At 45.3% G+C, this 19,111-nt stretch overlaps 1 protein-coding gene across 3 annotated transcripts in view; it reads left to right on the forward strand.

Moving 5' to 3' along the window:
- The window catches only part of LOC120997986 (L-amino-acid oxidase-like), a 30,247-nt gene that overhangs the window by 9,583 nt on the left and 1,553 nt on the right, over positions 1 to 19,111 (forward strand). The window contains exons 2-7 of one of the 3 annotated variants that reach the window (XM_040428403.1): positions 658 to 718; positions 3,813 to 4,033; positions 8,323 to 8,432; positions 11,694 to 11,895; positions 14,295 to 14,360; positions 14,951 to 15,078. In XM_040428403.1, coding sequence (XP_040284337.1) covers positions 3,872 to 4,033; positions 8,323 to 8,432; positions 11,694 to 11,895; positions 14,295 to 14,360; positions 14,951 to 15,078 — 668 coding nt within the window. In that variant the 5' untranslated portion in view covers positions 658 to 718; positions 3,813 to 3,871. Of the gene's footprint in view, positions 1 to 648; positions 719 to 3,812; positions 4,034 to 8,322; positions 8,433 to 11,693; positions 11,896 to 14,294; positions 14,361 to 14,950; positions 15,079 to 19,111 lie in introns of those variants that run through there. The other 2 variants (XM_040428395.1, XM_040428388.1) reach the window with 2 other exon arrangements.

Raw genomic sequence — 19,111 nt, forward strand, 5'->3', positions numbered from 1 at the left:
ATTGTGGTTTCTGCATCACATGGGTGAATTTCTGCAAACCCCATTCAGATATTTGGGACAGATGTAGACATTTCTGCAAGTAAGCTGCCATGTTCAAATATGCCTTTAGAAGGCTGTTTTTGTGATTTTGCATATAGGACATAAAATAAAACCTATACAAGGACATGTTGACAGCCTGGTCTACTATTACGTCTATAACGCTGTCTCTATAGCATTGTGGTCCATGAACTGAGACGTATCGTTTTAGAAAGGTTGATCACTTCCCATACGATCTCCAGGAAACTTAATAGAAATGGTTGCAGAGAACCCCAGAATGAAATCAACACTTTGCTCGGGAAAACCTATGAGAATTTTTTTTGCGGATAGGATGCGGACCCACTCATTTTAATGGGTCCACAAAAAATGCAGACAGCACACCGTGTGCTGTCCGCATCAGTATGTCCGTTCCGTAGCCCCGCAAAAAAAATAGAAAATTTCCTATTCTTGTCTGTTTTAGGCATTGTTACAATGGATCTGCAAAAAAAAAACAAAAAAAAACGGATGGCATCCGGATGTCATCTGTTTTTGTTTTTTGCGGATCCGCAATTTGCGTACCGCAAAACACATACGGTCGTGTGCATGAAGCCTTACTTGTAGATGATTTTTTGTCCCTGTCTTATGTAATCAGTTCTCCATGCATCAATTTCCTGCAACTGATCTGAACAAGCAATCAAGAAGGGTAAGGTCCCTTTCACACGAGCGAGTTTTCCGCGCGGGTGCAATGCGTGACGTGAACGCATAGCACCCGCACTGTATCCTGACCCATTCATTTCTATGGTGCTTTGCACATGAGCGTTGTTTTTTACGCATCAGTTCTGCATTGCGTGAAAATCGCAGCATGTTCTATATTCTGCGTTTTTCACGCAGCCCTGGCCCCATAGAAGTGAATGGGGCTGCGTGAAAAACGCATTGCATCCGCAAGCAAGTGCGGGTGCGATGCGTTTTTCACTGATGGTTGCTAAGAGATGTTGTTTGTAAACATTCCGTTTTTTATCACGCGCGTGAAAAACGCATCAAAACGCATTGCACCCGCGCAGAAAAAACTGAACAACTAAACGCAATCGCAGACAAAACTGACTGAACTTGCTTGCAAAATAGTGAGAGTTTCACTGAACGCACCCTGAACGCATCCGGCCCCAATCTGCAACGCCAGTGTGAAACCAGCCTAAATCATGGAGACAGAGCAGCAATCTGAGCCTCTCAGGACTCATGAGGTGGACTAATATTAGCCATGCACATAAGGCCTCATGCACACGACCGTGCCATTTTTTGCGGTCCGCGAACCGCGGATCCACAAAAAACGGAAGGCGCCCATGTTGCCTTCCGCAATTTGCGGAACGGAACAGGCGCCGTCAATATAAAGGCCTATTCTTGTCCGCAAAGCGCGTACAAGAATAGGACATGTTATATTTGTTTAGCGGGGCCACGGAACGGAGCCACGGATGCAGACAGCACACAGAGTGCTGTTGCATCTTTTGCGGCCCCATTGAAATGAATGGGTCCGCATCCGAGCCGCCAAAACGGCAGCTCGGATGCGGACCCAAACAACGGTCGTGTGCATGAGGCCTTAGGCTCCAGTGGAGGAACAGACTGCTGGAGTTCACCGTATGCGGCATAGCAGGATACCACTGTGCACCCACGGATCTCCATTCACTGTCTGCCTACCTTTAAGTCTTCTGAAATAATGACCCTAAATCCCTTTCCTCAGATACTGAGGTTAGGACTGTATCACTGATTTTATATTCTGCTCTTGGGTTTTTGCGCCCCAGGTGCATTATCTTGCACTTATCAACATTAAAGTTTAGTTGCCAGATTTTTGACCATTCCTCTAGTTTCCCTAAGTCCTTTTCCATTTGGTGTATCCCTCCAGGAACATCAACCCTGTTACAAATCTTTGTGTCATCAGCAAAAAGACACACCTTACCATTGAGGCCTTCTGCAATTTTGCTGATAAAGATATTAAACAATATGGGTCCCAGAACAGATCCCTGAGGTACCCCACTAGTAACAAGACCTTGGTCTGAATATACTCCATTGACTACAACCCTCTGTTGCCTGTCCCTCAGCCACTGCCTAATGCACTGTCTTGAACACCATTAAAAGTCAATGGAGGACGGATCCGTTTTCTATTGTGCCAGATTGTGTCAGTGAAAACGGATCCGTCCTGACACTCGTTTGGCTCAGTTTCATCAGACGGACACCAAAACGCTGAAAGCGTTTTGGTGACCGTCTTCAATGGAGACTGAACTGATGCAAACTTAGCGGATCCTTTTCCATTCAGAATGCAATAGAATGCAAACTGATCCATTTTGGACCGCTTGTGAGAGACCTGAACGGATCTCACAAATGCAAAGCCAAAACGTGAGTGTGAAAGTAGACTACTAAAATGTTTGGTCCGGGCAAAATCGGGTTTCGTCAACACTTCAGTCATGTTAGACACTGCAGCTAAGGCTACTTTCACACTAGCGTTCGGAGCGGATCCGTCTGATGTTTCATCAGACGGATCCGCTCCGATAATGCAGACGTTTGCATCCGTTCAGAACGGATCCGTCTGCATTATTACTTAGAAAATTTTCTAAGTCTGAAAGTAGCCTGAGCGGATCCGTTCAGACTTTACATTGAAAGTCAATGGGGAACGGATCCGCTTGAAGATTGAGCCATATAGTGTCATCTTCAAGCGGATCCGTCCCCATTGACTTCCATTATAAGTCTGGACGGATCCGCTCGCCTCCGCACGGCCAGGCGGACACCCGAACGCTGCAAGCGGAGCGGAGGCTGAGCGCTGGCAGGCGGATGCATTCTCAGTGGATCCGCCTCCACTGAGAATGCATTAGGGCCAGACGGATGCGTTCGGGGCCGCTCGTGAGCCCCTTCAAACGGAGCGCACGAGCGGACACCCGAACGCTAGTGTGAAAGTAGCCTAAGCTGCAAGCAATGGCCATAGATATGTACTTAAAGGGGTTATCCTATGGTTAATGTAAAAAAATGAAAATCAGACATCATATAGTACATGACAATGTCTTTCTAACAAAGCTAGAACCAGCCCTGTACCTCACATGGATCCAGAGATCTCCTAATTTATTGCTGCAATCGCTCTGCTAGATTCTCTTCAGACTGGCAGTTTAGGGGGCGTGTCAGTTCTGGGGAGGGGGAAGATCCTTTCTCAGGGGGTGTGTCCTTCCTGCTGCTGCTCTCTCCCTGTAATTGTCAAGCTTTTAACAGTAGATATGGCTGGTGGCAGTTGAATGACGAAACTGAGAATGTGAGACCACGTAGGTAGGTGGACGTGCACATTATTATACGGATTAAACACCAGAGGATGACAGTATAATGAAATAAAAAGCATATATCATAATGGGAGCTTTTTGAAACCCAAAGTAAATTAAAAAAGTATTAACTTTTTTCAAGAGGAATTATATAAAAATAACATTCAGTGCTGGCACTACCTCCCCTTTAAGTAACTGTGATGGAAGCCAATATAGTGATCAGTTGATCACGGTTTCTCTAACCAGCTGATTGCCAGGAGCAGTTGTATCACATGAATGGTTGTCCATGTAATGCATGGCCGGGCTGCGAATGCCAGAGCCACTCTCATAGGCGCTGTGTGGTGCCCACATACCCTAACAAGGCATATAGACAAGGCTCATCTTCATGAGACATACCCTTTAATAGGTAAACACATCCACTTTAAGAAATGATAAAGCAAATGATGGTCTTGTCATCTCATGATATGTACTTTATTGAATTAATGTGCTCATCTCCATGATCCACAGTATTTCTTCCCCTGGTACTTTGCTTATTGGCCGGAAGGGTAAAGACTGATCAGAGCACTATGCAAGAATGTTTGAAAGACCCTGAGTATGAAGAATTATTGGATATTGCCAAAAATGGTTTATCATCGACCAAGACACTTCGTCGCAAACACATTGTGATTGTTGGAGCTGGAATGGCCGGACTCTCTGCAGCCAAAGCATTGCAAGATGCTGGACACATGGTAAGTTGACTATTAAAGGGGTTGGCCACTCTGTTAGCACTTATTACAACTGTAAATAAAGTAGGTAGATGTTACACTTACTCAGGGGCATTGCTAGGTTAAAACATTCGGGGCCTGGGCCCCTGATGTTTTGTCCCAGGCCCCGAATGTCCTGCCTGCCAGAAAGAAACAACTGTATTGCCGTCCTCAGGACGGCAGTACAATTGAATCTAATGCCCTGCAAGCGCTGAAGGACCTGTGGTGACATCACAGGTCATGTGATCAGCTCTAAATGCAGTAGCTGAAAAGGACCTGCGATGATGTCACCATCATGTGACCAGTGCAGGAGAGAGGACGGCTCAGCAGTGAAGAGAAGTCCTGGGAAGAAGCTGTGGTGAGTTCTGCTACATGAGGAGAGGTAAGTGAAGGGAGAGGCAGAGCAATGCTGGGAGTTGTGGTTATTTAACTGGGACTGCATGTTAGGTCTGAAGGGAGGGAACTTATTTACATGGGACTGAAAATTGAGGGGATGATGTTATTTACATGGGAATGCATGTTGAAGGCGGCTATGGAAGGGAGTGATATTATTTACACGGGACTGAATGTTGAGGGGTAATGTTATTTACATGGGGCTGTATGTTGAAGGCAGCTGGGGAGGGGGTGATGTTCTTTACATGGGACTGTATGTTGATGGCTGCTCGGAAGGGGGTGATGCTATTTATGTGGGACTGTATATTGGAGGGGGCAGGAGAGATGGTGTGATGTTATTTACATGGAACTGTATTTTGGAGGGGGCTGTAGGTAGAGAGGGATGTTATTTACATGGGACTGTATATTGGCAGGGGCTGGAGAGGTGGTGTGATGGTATTTACATGGGACTCTATGATGGAGGGCGGGAAATATTGTTATTTACATGGGACTGTATGGTGGAGGGGCTGAGAAATTATCATTTCTGAGGACACTAAACGGGGGAATATAACAACTTAGAAAATTGGTCAATATGCATTGGGGCTTGGGCCCCGGATCTTTTGAGACCCGAGGAACGCCCCTGCACTTACTAATATATCTTTTTAATCAGATCTGCCTGGTTTTCCTGCTATTGGCAGCGACGCCCCCTCCTGTCCTGCTGGCTGCTCTCACCACGCCCCTCCTGTCCTGCTGGCTGCTCTCACCACGCCCCCTTCTATCCTGCTGGCTGCTCTCACCACGCCCCCTCCTGTCCTGCTGGCTGCTCTCACCACGCCCCCTCCTGTCCTGCTGGCTGCTCTCACCACGCCCCCTCCTGTCCTGCTGGCTGCTCTCACCACGCCCCCTCCTGTCCTGCTGGCTGCTCTCACCACGCCCCCTCCTGTCCTGCTCTCACCCTGCCTGTCTGTCCATAGCTGCACCTGCCATGGAGGAGCTACCTTGTCCATGCCTGAAGGAGTGTGCTGCTCTCTGGGTCCTAAAGCACCCTGCTTGTATCAGAGGTGCTTTCCTTCTGTGACTGGCACTCCTGGCTGTGCAGCGCTGGAGGGGCTTAGCAGGAAGATTCAAGCAGAAATAAAGAAACTTTTGCAGGAGAAAGGGAGACTGTGAGGAGAAGCTGTGATGGCAGATGGAAGCTGACTGTCTGTAGACTCCATCCACTCTGTCTCCTGTACTGAGAGGCTACTGCTGTATGTGAGGATGTAGCAGAGCCAGGAAGGTGCTGTGGAACACAAACTGTGAGCAATCCCAGTGTCTGTCCTGTGTATGGCCCCTCTGCTCTGTGATCTTATCACAGACATGTTTATTACAGCCAGACCAACAGTTTAACCCCTTGTGAGCTGTCAGTATGGCTGAGGTCCGTGATATCAGGTTTCACCATCTATAATTGTGTGCCCTCTCCTTCCTGCACTCTGTATATAGTGATATGTGACCACCACCACTGCATATAGAGATCCGTGACCCCCTGTACACTGTATGCAGTGATATGTGACCCCCACCACCACTGTATATAGAGATGTGTGACCCTCTGTATACTGTATGCAGTGATATGTGACCCCCACCACTGTATACTGTATATAGAGATGTGTGACCCCCTGTATACTGTTTGCAGTGATATGTGACCCCCACCACCACTGTATACTGTATATAGAGATGTGTGACCCCTGTATACTGTATGCAGTCATATGTGACCCCCACCACTGTATACTGTATATAGAGATGTGTGACCCCTGTATACTGTATGCAGTCATATGTGACCCCCACCACTGTATACTGTATATAGAGATGTGTGACCCCTGTATACTGTATGCAGTCATATGTGACCCCCACCACTGTATACTGTATATAGAGATGTGTGACCCCTGTATACTGTATGCAGTCATATGTGACCCCCACCACTGTATACTGTATATAGAGATGTGTGACCCTTGTATACTGTATGCAGTCATATGTGACCCCCACCACCACTGTATACTGTATATAGAGATGTGTGACCCTCTGTATACTGTATGCAGTGATATGTGACCCCCACCACCACCACTGTATACTGTATATAGAGATGTGTGACCCTCTGTATACTGTATGCAGTGATGTGACCCCCACCACCACTGTATACTGTATATAGAGATGTGTGACCCCTGTATACTGTATGCAGTGATATGTGACCCCCACCACTACCACCACTGTATACTGTATATAGAGATGTGTGACCCTCTGTATACTGTATGCAGTGATATGTGACCCCCACCACTGTATACTGTATATAGAGATGTGTGACCTTCTGTATACTGTATGCAGTGATATGTGACCCCCACCACTGTAAACTGTATATAGAGATGTGTGACCCCCTGCACCGGAGGATCTCATTATTATCATTATACACAGTGTACAGGGAAGGGGGTGTCTCTATATACAGTGTACAGGTAAGACACATACAACTATATACTGTTTATAAGGTACCCGTGTACACTGGCAAAGTGTGACCGATGTATACTGTATATACTGATGTGTGACTCCCACCACTGTATATAGAGATCTGTGACCCCCTCTACACTGTATACAGAGATGTGAGACGACCCCCTTTATACTGTATATACAGATGTGTGACCCCCTGTACATTGTATATACAGATGTGTGACCCCCCTGTACACTGTATACAGAGATGTCTGACTACACTTGCTCCCCCTTTTTCCCCAGGTGAAGGGTCGTCATATATTCATAGATGATTCCTAGGCTGGGAGCAGGTCGTGTGATGATAGACAGGATGCTCCTCGCTGTGAGCAGATCAATTTGTACTTCTGGCTTCATTTGAGTCAGAAAACTGGCGAAAATTAACATAAATTTGTTGGGGCGACTGGTCACGCCCCCTCCCTTCCATTGTCATGCCCCTTTTTTTTAAATTTTTTTTAAAGGCACAGTTAAAAAGTCACAAACACATAGTTTACAACTTTTTAACGCTACATTTCAGAAACAAGGCAAATGATAAACCTCCCCTTCTATTCATTCTGTTCATGGCTTACATCCAGTGGCACAACTAGAAATGACTAGGCCCCACAGCAAGTTTATGAACAGGGTAACTCCCCCAGCAACATATGTGTGATACATCAGCATCCCATTCCTGTGTGGGACGGGCAGTGACCTCTCTACTGCTGGGACTGGGGCGTTCTTCCTATTACTATGTCTGCAGTTATTTACTGATAACTGAGTTATTGATAATGTCGGAGGGGCTTTTGTCTCCATGGGAACACAGGTGGGCGGGGATGTCATGTGACTGCTCCTCTGAAGATACTTGCTGCAGTGCATGCTGGGATTTTTACTTTCACTTTCCAGATGCTCCTCCCACACAGCCGGTCTGAGGAGCTCCTCCAGGGAAGTGTGCCATGGGGAACAGGTTAGAAAAATTATATATGATGGCCAAAACCATGAAGTATTTCTATTGTCTGGGGCACTTTGGATTTTTGATACTTAGGGTGGTCAACCCCTTTAACTAACCCATGTCCTCAGCTTATCTGTTCATGATACTTACGTTCCCAACCTTCTTCACTTCTGATTGATCTTACCTGGAAGCTTGTTTGCTCTCCAATGTGATAATCTCAGGGCTCGCAAAGTCTCAGGTGTCAGGACAGCAGCCATAGACTGTATCTAACTTTATATGAAACTACAGAAGAATGTGACACAGCGATGACTAATGAAAAGTACCCTGGACCCATAGCAATGCTCAAGCCATGGTCCTCCACTTTAAATACTGGTCACATACTTAGATAAACCTCATATACCATGCAATTAGAATACCAACACCATGTTAAGGTCATATACATCATGCTTTATACTTCAAATGGCAGGTGACTGTGCTGGAAGCCGACAACAGTCCTGGAGGTCGTGTGAAGACACACAGAGATCCGGAGGGCTGGTATGCAGATCTGGGACCTATGCGTCTGCCAGAGTCTCACAGGTATGGACCTCAAATTACTTGATTGGGTACAGAAGCCCAGAGTGCTGCCTATACAAGATATGATACACTGTGGAAAAAGGAGCACACTTACCTAAGTCATACTACTTGTGCACCAAAATGCACAATATACTGTATGAAGATTATGAGATCATTTTCTAACATTTTGTGTCATGTTTATATTATGAATATTTTTGGAGGATTGGAAAATTAAAGTGTGTCTACTGTTGTAATGTTTTCCATAAATCAGTAATATCAGACACTCTGTGATATCTGATATCAGGAGAGACACTGATTGACTCAGAACACACAGAACAGCTCTTACATCATATCAAGTCATGCATTTTCATGGATGATGACTTCATGACCATGTTCTATTTAAAAGGGTTTCTTCTGGATAGGTCATCAGTATCTGATCGGTGGGGGTCCAACACCTGGGACCCCCGCCAATCAGCTGTTGAGAAGGCCGCGGCACTCCTGTGAGCACTGTGACCTTTTCCGTGCTAACCAAGAACAACGCTGTACATTTAATAGTGGCAGTGCTTGGTATCATGCTCAGCCCCCTTCACTTCAATGGGGCTGAGCTTCTCCTAGGCCACAGCACCAACTGGACGTCACTTGGCCTAGGGAAAGCTGAGAGAAGGCCGCGGTGCTACTGCGAAAACCGGTGCTTTCTCATACAGCTGATCAGTGAAGGTCCTGGGTGTCAGACCCCCACCGATCAGATACTGATGACTAGGGATGAGCAAATCGACTTCGGATGAAACATCCGAAGTCGATTCGCATAAAACTCTGTTCTAATACTGTAGGGAGCAGGAGCTCCTTACAGTATTAGAATGTATTGGCTCCGAACTGAACCTGATTTCGGGAAATAGTTTTCAGTAGAAATTAATTTATGAAGTTATTGCGCGAAGAGGATAGGTCATCAGTATAAAAATCTCAGGAAATTCCTTTAAGGGTATGTGCACACCATGCATATGGGGGCGGGGGCGGTGCACGGCGAAAGGCCGCCAGACTAAAAGTACTGCATGTCTGACTTTTTAGTCCGGCGGCCTCTCACCGCAAACTGCCGTGCTGTGCCGGAGCTCCACCCCCATCCCCATTATAGTCAATGGGGACGGAATGGCGGTCCGGCGGCACGGCAAAATAGCGGCAGGACGGATCCGACAGGGTGAACAGCCTGTCGGATCCGTCCTGCCGCTAGTGTAAAAGTACCCTAATACAGTCCCAGCTAAGTAGATTTTGAAAATCTCATCTACGTGATGCAGCAGTTTTCAGCACAAAAATTTACTTGTGGTGTGGATTTTGAAATCCGCAGCATGTCAATTTTTGGGTGGATTTTTATTTCATATTTCATCCTTTGTAATGCAGAGGGTGAGATTTGGGGCAAATATGAGCCAAAATCTGCATCAAAATCCATGACAAAATCCACATGCTGATTTTGGTATGGATTTGGTGTGGTAATGAAGCAAAAACGGCACAAAAATCTATGCAGAGATTCCACATAAACTGCACTGCCCTTATACCCTTAAAAGGTTATCAAGGATTGAACAACTGAAGACCTATCCCTTGGATAGGTCATCAATATCATATCTGTGGGGAAACAATAACCTGCACCCCCAACGATCAGATGTACAGGAGTAGCTCCGGAGCCAGAAGTACACAGTTTCATCCACTGGACTGGAGCGGTGCTGTAGTAATCATCTCCTTCCACAACACAATGGACGGAGTTGTGTAGTTCTGCCGCTTATATCCAACACTGGAGCTACTCCCTTAACAACTGATCGGACAGGGATGTGCGTTGTAGGACACCCACACAGATCTGATATTGATGACCTATCCCAGGGATAGTTCTTCCATTGTTAAACCTTGGAAAACCCATTTAATTAAAATTAAAGGGGTTGTCCAAGTTATTTTTTTGTTCTTTGTATGTTTCTAACTAAGCAAATGTAAGGGGGTTTTAATTCACTTACTTCAAGTACAGTGGCCCCTTTCTCACAATTCACATGACCTGTGATGTCAGCTTCTTTCCCTGCTCTGATGATGTTCAGTGCGCAAGCCTGAGGAGCAGGTCTGCCTCTGTGCATAGAATGTCACTGCGGGCTGTGCTTGTTGGAGCAACAAGCAACGCCCCCTGCACTGCCCGATCTGCTGGTCACACCCCCTGCACTGCCCGATCTGTTGGTCACACCCTCTGCACTGCCCGATCTGCTGGTCACACCCCCTGCACTGCCCGATCTGTTGGTCACACCCCCTGCACTGCCCGATCTGCTGGCCACGCTCCCCTGCACTGCCCAATGTGCTGGCTGAGCTGTCTGCTCTGTGTCTCCCCTCCCACTGGATTCTTCAGCAACGTTTAACCCCTTCTACTATCAGCAGAACAGACTCTGGAGGCACTGCCTCAGAATCTGAGCAGCTGCAGGGTTATGTCTTCTCCAGGCACTGAGGAGACAAATGTAATGCACAGGATCCTCCCTCCCTCTTCACCCTGCAAATACAGAGCTGACAGAGACTGGGGGAATCCTCTCCTCTGTACTCATGCTTGCTGTGAGGAAATGTCTGCATAGCATTGCCCAAGAACAGGTAGGGAGAAGATCCTGTGTGTGTCAGGAATGTAATTGTACTGTGCATCTGGGACTTGTAGTCCCACACATATGACATGAGTAGTCTAGCAGTTAGGCTGCAGACAGGGAAGAAATTTTATTCATTCCCTTTGCAGAGCAAGGGGAGGGGAAAGGGGAGGGGAAAGGCAGTCTTTGTTGACACCCACAAATATTCATGAGGAAAACCTCAGTGATTGTTGTTACAATCCCCAACAGCTCTGCAACTGCATGTCAACAAAGGGCCAGAACATAACTAGGGAAATGAGTAAATATAATTTTTTTTGCCTAAAACTTGCTTAGCTTATGTATATATTGCTGACCATCAGATTTAGAGTGCTTTATTTAAAAGAAAAAAAACTTGGACAACCCCTTTAACACAGTAGTTTGGATGGAAAATTCCTCCTTCACAATTAGCTGATTGCAAAGTGTTCCCTTGATCGGTCCCCATCTGTGAGTAAATTGTTCCCTGCGGCACCACCACAGTTCACATACAAATCAATGGGCTGTGTGTGTAATGCGAGATGGGACATGTCCTCCAGAGCCAGAGACATTTATTGTAACTGCAGTCTGCAGAATTATCTAATAAGGTGTATAGAACACTCCCAAATAGTCACAAATAGTATGGGTTCCATCTTGATGATGCTTCTTTTCCCTCTTACAGGATTGTCCGTGAATACATCAGACTGATCGGCCTGAAGTTGAGACCTTTTATCTTATCAGATGACGACAATTTTTATTTGTTCAATAATATCAGACACTTGACTAAGGATGTGATGAAGGACCCAAATCTGTTTGGTTTTGAACTAAACATGAATGAAGAAGGGAAATCTATTAATGATCTGTATTATCATCTATTAGACAAGGTATATAAATCTTTCCTAATAGGGTAGCCATAGCTGAGGAGGTGCCTGACCATCCATATTTCAGAGTTAGCTCATACGGAGTGAGATCCTTAACCTTTTCTAGGCAATCCTTGTGGCCATATCAATGTTTCCTGGGTTTTTCCAAGTACTGATCCAGTATCCCAGACCCGGGGGTATTACAATTGTAAATAGTTATGTTTTATATTGTTATGTATTTTATATGCATTGGCTGTATCTTCCAGTAAAGATTGGATGGCGATGGTTGGCAGGAACAGAGCTAACCACCCTGTTCCTCCCCTCTTGGTAAGAGTGGGCTGGTCCTGCTTCCTGCCAGGAGCGGGAGTTCTAGATCAGCCTGAGAAAGGAGAGGAGGCACACTGCTGAGCTCCTGCTCCTAAGAAGGATTCTCCAGAGAGAACAATCAACAATTATCCTCAAGTAAATCCTTGAGAAGACAGACAGCAGAGTGAATATCTGAGACCAGCATTTAAAGACTTTGCTGTGAGGTGAGGGAATGGGCTAAGACACCTATCACCCAGACTACTACCAGGCCAGCTCAATACAAGTGCTAAACTGCAGCCATACAACTGCCTCCATAATCCTTACTGGTGCCAAAAAAATTGCACATGGAAATTTCTCCTATTAAAAAAAGACTGTGCTATGTTAACTTCTAGATTCTTCAAAACTACTTTTCCACTACACTGATCCCCAGGGAGCAACGGCCCGAAGGAGTACACCGTTACACAACCTTCATCAGGGCCACTACCTCTTCCATCCCCGATACTGGCTTCTCCAGGGCTTGCTGCAATGACAGCCTGCGAGGAGCAAGCGGAGAATGGGAGTGGTAGTAGCTCTGACACAGATCAGTGGCAGTCCTCATGCCGGTATTTCCCCTAGGGCAAAAAAACGGAAGTTACTCTGTTTGCAATCTGTTTCTGTATGTCCGTTCCGCAAAAAAATAGAACATGTCCTATTATTGTCCGCATTATGGACAAGGGTAGTACTGTTCTATTAGGGGCCAGATGTTCAGTTTCGCAAAATACGGAATGCACATGGATGTCATCCGTATTTTTTGCGGACCGCAAGATACATACGGTCGTGTGCATGAGCCCTTAAGCCTCATTCACACGTCCGTATTTTGGTCAGCGATTTCCATCAGTGATTGTGAGCCAAAGTCAGGATTGGAGCTCTACAGACATAAGGGAAAGATCTGCACCTGTTCTGTGTTTAGAGCCGCACCTGGTTTTGGCTCAAAATCACTGATGGAAATCACTGACGTGTGAAAGTGCTTCTCTTTCTTAGTTCTAGTGATCAGTGGGGGTCCCAGCACTCAGACCTCCACAGATGAAAACTTTTGGCATACCAATAGTTTTCTGAAAAGTGACCCTTTAGGAGAACCTGCACAGGGATATGGCCTCTGTAGATGCTACAATATTATCAAACCTGGACATGGAGAGTGTACTTGAGTGATGAAAATGGAAAGGAGGCACCAAGGCATGTGGTTGAGGGTGGCTAATAGGGTGGTGGCGTCAAGCAGCTGCTGAAAGGGGCCTAATTTTTATCATTACTATAGAATCTTCTGTCCTCCAAGAACACCACTTAGTGGATATATCTCTTTTGGTCATTTTGCAAGACTTGTTCTCTCTGGTCACTACTCAGATGTCCAATGTATTTTGCTATGCAAAGTGAATATTCTCATCTTGTCCAGTGCATGTCCACGCATATCTGCAACTATAGCTGCCTTAGCACTTGCTTTGGGGCCCAGAGGTCGGGGGGCCCTATCAGGTGCCAGAAGATTGTACCTTTTTGTGGTGAATAACAATATGGTAGCTTTTTGCTATAGTCTGGGTTCTCTGATATATGGTGCTACTATATATAACCAATGATGGTCAGTTCGCAGTGTTCGCCAGCGAACACATGCGGGCTGCCATCTTTAGCAAGGTAGACTCACCCATCCAGCGATGCACAGGTAAGCCCTTACCTGTGCCTGTGCCGGGAGCCGGTCTGAAATCAAATGCGGTCACCGGGAGCAGGCAGTTCCGAAAACAGCCCGATAAAGGCCCCCGGCGGCTGTTCTCGGAAATGCCTGCTCCCGGTGACCGCATTTGATTTCAGACCGGCTCCCTGCACAGGCACAGGTAAGGGCTTACCTGTGCATCGCCGGACGGGTGAGTCTACCTTACTAAAGATGGCAGCCCGCATGTGTTCGCTGGCGAAAACTGCAAACTGACCATCACTGTATATATGCTGCTGTTTTAATTAGCTTACACTTGGTGGTGGGGGTCCCATCTTAGTTTGCTATGGGGCCCTATAAATTATAGTTACGCCCCTACACACAAGATTTACAGTGAGGGACACGCTGGCTCTATTCCCAATCTAATTACATTTGTCCTTTTCAGGTCGTCACAGCAACAAATGGAGATTGTTCTGTACTCCTGGACACATTTGACAGATCTTCCAAGCAGGTATTATAAGTCATTTATCACAAATATATAATGCACTCCAACAACTATCCACAATGTTTTCTGTAAGTAGATAGATGCAACGCAAGAGACCAAGAGATACAGATGTCATAGATGACAAATATTCAGGGATTCTGAGAGAAACAAATGGAAGTTGCTCTACATAGAGAGCCCCTATATCATTCTGGCACAGGGCCTCTACTGCCTCTGCTAATGCAGTGAAACCTCTCCAAAAGGCAACCTCTTTGAGAACAACACCTATTTAGACTCGGTTTTCTGTTATTGATTTCGGGTTCCATCATGCTGTTTGCATAATGACTAGAAAAAACTTTTTTTTAATGCAATTTTGATGCACTAGTGTTCCTTGGTGGCAATATGGCAGTGCGCTAATTTTACATCTAGATTCCTACCTGTCACTAAAGCCAGACCCCATTCTGTTTAGAGCAGTTCTAAGATGCCCTAATAAAGAGAAGGGAGGGGTTGAAGCCCCCTCAGACATTGTTGGCACAAGGATTTTACACATTGTTATTCGTCAGGGGGTAGATATGGATGGTAGGGTGGAAACCTACTTATGGTGTGCTTCTTTTATACAGTCTGTCCTAGTGGATGAAGGACATCTAAGTGCAGGAGCTGTTCAAATGCTTGGATACTACTTGAACGCTAATGGAAACTACTATACATCACTCTTGGAATCAGCAATGGCTCCTACTGGCATCCCAAGGTACAGTGCATAAGCTTGTTACAGGTCGTCATCAATGTCGATGGACCCATAGGTGTATGTATCCCTCCAACCATGATTGCATCTAGGTTGTTGATAAGAAAAAAAGAAAAAGAAAAAAAAAGATTTTTCATCAGACTTCAGATCAGACCCCCATATCAAACCTCAGATCAGACCCCCACATCATACCTCAGATCAGACACCCATATCAGACATCAGATTAGACCCCTATATCAGATCAGACCTCCATGTCAGACCTCAGATCAGACCTCCATGTCAGACCTCAGATCAGACCTCCATGTTAGACCTCAGATAAGACCTCCATGTTAGACCTCAGATCAGACCCCTATATCAGATCAGACCTCAGATCAGACCCCCATATCAGACCTCAGATCAGACACCCATACAAAGAGCATCTAGCACTCTGGAGGGCCTATCCTATCCTGTATTACACAGACAGTCCTCTAGAATGGATAGGTACTGTGTAACTTTTAAAGGGGTTCTCTGGGAATTATATAAAAATGTCTCAGATCAGACCCCGACATCAGACCTCAGATCAGACACCCATATCAGACATCAGATCTGACCCCTATATCAGATCAGACCTCCATGCCAGACCTCAGATCAGACCTCCATGTTAGACCTCAGATAAGACCTCCATGTTAGACCTCAGATCAGACCCCTATATCAGATCAGACCTCAGATCAGACCCCCATATCAGACCTCAGATCAGACACCCATACAAAGAGCATCTAGCACTCTGGAGGGCCTATCCTATCCTGTATTACACAGACAGTCCTCTAGAATGGATAGGTACTGTGTAACTTTTAAAGGGGTTCTCTGGGAATTATATAAAAATGTCTCAGATCAGACCCCGACATCAGACCTCAGATCAGACATCAGATCTGACCCCTATATCAGATCAGACCTCCATGCCAGACCTCAGATCAGACCTCCATGTCACTACACATTGCACTCTGGCGCCGGCACCTGCCTTCACTTTACGTTGCTGAGATTTGCTGTCAATAAACATTTGAAATAGATTACTCTGTGTGTAATGAATCTATATAATATATGACTTTCACTTTTTGAATTGAATTACTGAAATAAATTATGTTTTTCGATGATATAATTTAATGCACCTATTTTATCATCGTAAAGTGTTTAAATATTACCCCCACACTGTTACTGAATAAAACATACTATACAAAGAACAATAATACCACCATACAGGAGCATGAAATCCAGTAAACCAAGACCAATATTACCAACAAAAGCCCTGGCCAAATAATACCACCAGAACATGAACATAGTTCACTTTCACATTTGCGTTGTTAATTCCGGTATTGAGATCCAGCAGAGGATCTCAATACCGGAATTAAACGGATCTGTTTTGATTTTGCGCATCAGGATGTATCCGTTCTGTTAGGTTGCCGTTGTGTGAAATCCTGATCACTAATACATTGAAAGTCAATCGGTGACGGATCAGTTTTTTTAGGCTCCTAAAAAACTGATCTGTCACCCTTGACTTAGGGCTCATGCACACGAACTTATGTATTTTGCGGTCCGCAAAAAAACGGATCAGCAAAAAATACGGATGACGTCTGTGTGCATTCCGTATTTTGCGGAACGGAACAGCTGGCCCCTAATAGAACAGTCCTATCCTTGTCCGTAATGCGTACAATAATAGGACATGTTCTTTTTTTTGCGGAAATACTGAAACGGAATGCACACAGAGTACCTTTGTTTTTTTTTTTGCGGACCCATTGAAATGAATGCAATCAAGAAAGAGGCAGAAGTCGAGGCTCACGTGGTCACGGTCTGAGATGGAGGCACGGATAATCGCCAGGAACTCAGCGATAATGGAAATATAAGAAAAAAGGAAATCCAGCTTCCAGACCACCATATAAATGCTTTAATGAAAAAACGTGCTAAAATCCGGACATGTACACCAGGTCTACGCGTTTCAGATCAACAAATTCAGATCCTTACTCATGACAACATGTTGTCATGAGTAAGGATCTGAATTTGTTGATCTGAAACGCGTAGACCTGGTGTACATGTCCGGATTTTAGCACGTTTTTTCATTAAAGCATTTATATGGTCGTCTGGAAGCTGGGTTTCCTTTTTTCTTACATTGAAATGAATGGTTCCGTATACGGTTCGCAAAAAAAATGAAACGGACGCGGAAAGAAAATAAGTTTGTGTGCATGAGGCCTTACATTGTTTTCTATGCTGAATCCGTTTTTATCAGTTTTTATGACCGGACACAAAACCGCAGCTTGCAGCTGAAGACATCCTGATGCATCCTGGACTGATTTCTTTCCACTCAGAATGCATGGGGATATCCTCTGCCGGATCTCAGTACCAGAAAACAACAACGCAAGTGTAAAAGTAGCAGCAAAGACATCTTTGGCTCCTCACTTTTCCAGCTCTCTCAGTAGTTATGTTCCTGTTTGTGCCTCCATACAATAGTAATGTCCCTCACTGTGCCCTGTTAGTATAATAGTGTCCCCCACTGTAGAGTAATGTCCCCCACTGTGCCCTGTTATATGGTAATATCCTCCATTGTGTCCCGTTATATTAGTAGTGACTAACACTGTACACCTTTTTAATGGTAATGTCCCCCATAGTGCCATGTTAAAATAGTAATGCCCCCAATTTGCACCATTTGCAACAATAAAAATAAATAAACTCACCTAACCTGGTTCCTATGATGAGTGGCCACATCCTCCCACTCCCTTTGAACAGTCGGCGCGATGCAGTGATGTCTAGTAGGCCACAGGCCTAAAGCATGATTTGTCTCATGTTTTCTGCACATACATTGGCTCTTCATTTTCCCAGCACCCTCTCCACCTATTTTTCATCCTCTACAAAGTTCAATCAGACCACCCTTTTAACAGTACCATCCTGTTGCTTCTTCCATTATGGTGCCTGCTGATGCCTCAGATGCCCACATTACTGTACCTGCCTATAGTGACCTTAACATAGTAATAGTGCCCCCAGATTGCAATAGTGCTCCCGAAGAAATCCTCGACATAGTAAAAGTAACTTTTTTTGCACCCACAGTAATGAAGGTGACGGCACTGGACTTGGGAGTTTCAAAAGGAGTGACCGTTTTGTTTTATTTTTTACACATCCCCCTGCCTCTAATTAATTTAACTTTTTGAGCAGGCGACCCTTTTAAGTCTTCCATGAACATCCAACAAGCCCAAAAAATAGGTGGTACTTTTCCATGAGTGCGCCCAATTAAGAGGGTCCTAAAAACTGCCGTGGCTGACTTACCCCATATTTGTAAAACAGTATCGACGTTTTTGAAACTACAACTTGCAGCACATAAGACACTTTTGTTCTCGGGCTTCTAAAACTTTCCAGGCAAGGACAGGATGTAGAACTTGGTCATTCATTGTTTAGTACCAGTAAATTGTTTCTAGAACAATTTTGATAACTTTGCCATCCTGTAATCAACGTTGGGCTTCTGTACCTACTCTACCTCTGTCTTGTTCTATCTATCTGGGTCCGTTGGTTATTACCATGGTCCCTTCATGGCTATTAAGTTGTTAAGCAGCTAATAATGTGACAAAAATTAGATAGGAGGCGGCACAGTCACACAAGCAGTGAGTAGCTTGAAGCAGTCAGTGCGGATCACAAGGCTGGCGAGGATGCATACACTCGGCGGTGCGCAGCTGAGAACAGTAAGTAGAGTGTAACTAATACTGATAAGAAGCAAATGAACAGCGGCACTCACCCATATGCAATCAAAAGCGGCAGCTTTATTCAAAGTGAAGTAAGGCAGGGGGCGGACAATTTAAGAGCACGCATCAAACAGCGGCGGCCGTTTCGCGCTACATGCGCTTCATCAGGCTGTGCGTCAATGCGTGCTTGCGCCAGCACTCCTTTTAACCTCTGGTGTGGGCTGTCGTCATGGAAATAGACAAATCAGACTGCACCTGTGCCAAAGGAGGTGTGTTCACTGAATAAAGCTGCCGCTTTTGATTGCATATGGGTGAGTGCCGCTGTTCATTTGCTTCTTATC

Source organism: Bufo bufo, chromosome 1 (assembly GCF_905171765.1).
Source record: "Bufo bufo chromosome 1, aBufBuf1.1, whole genome shotgun sequence".
Lineage (NCBI taxonomy): Eukaryota > Metazoa > Chordata > Amphibia > Anura > Bufonidae > Bufo > Bufo bufo.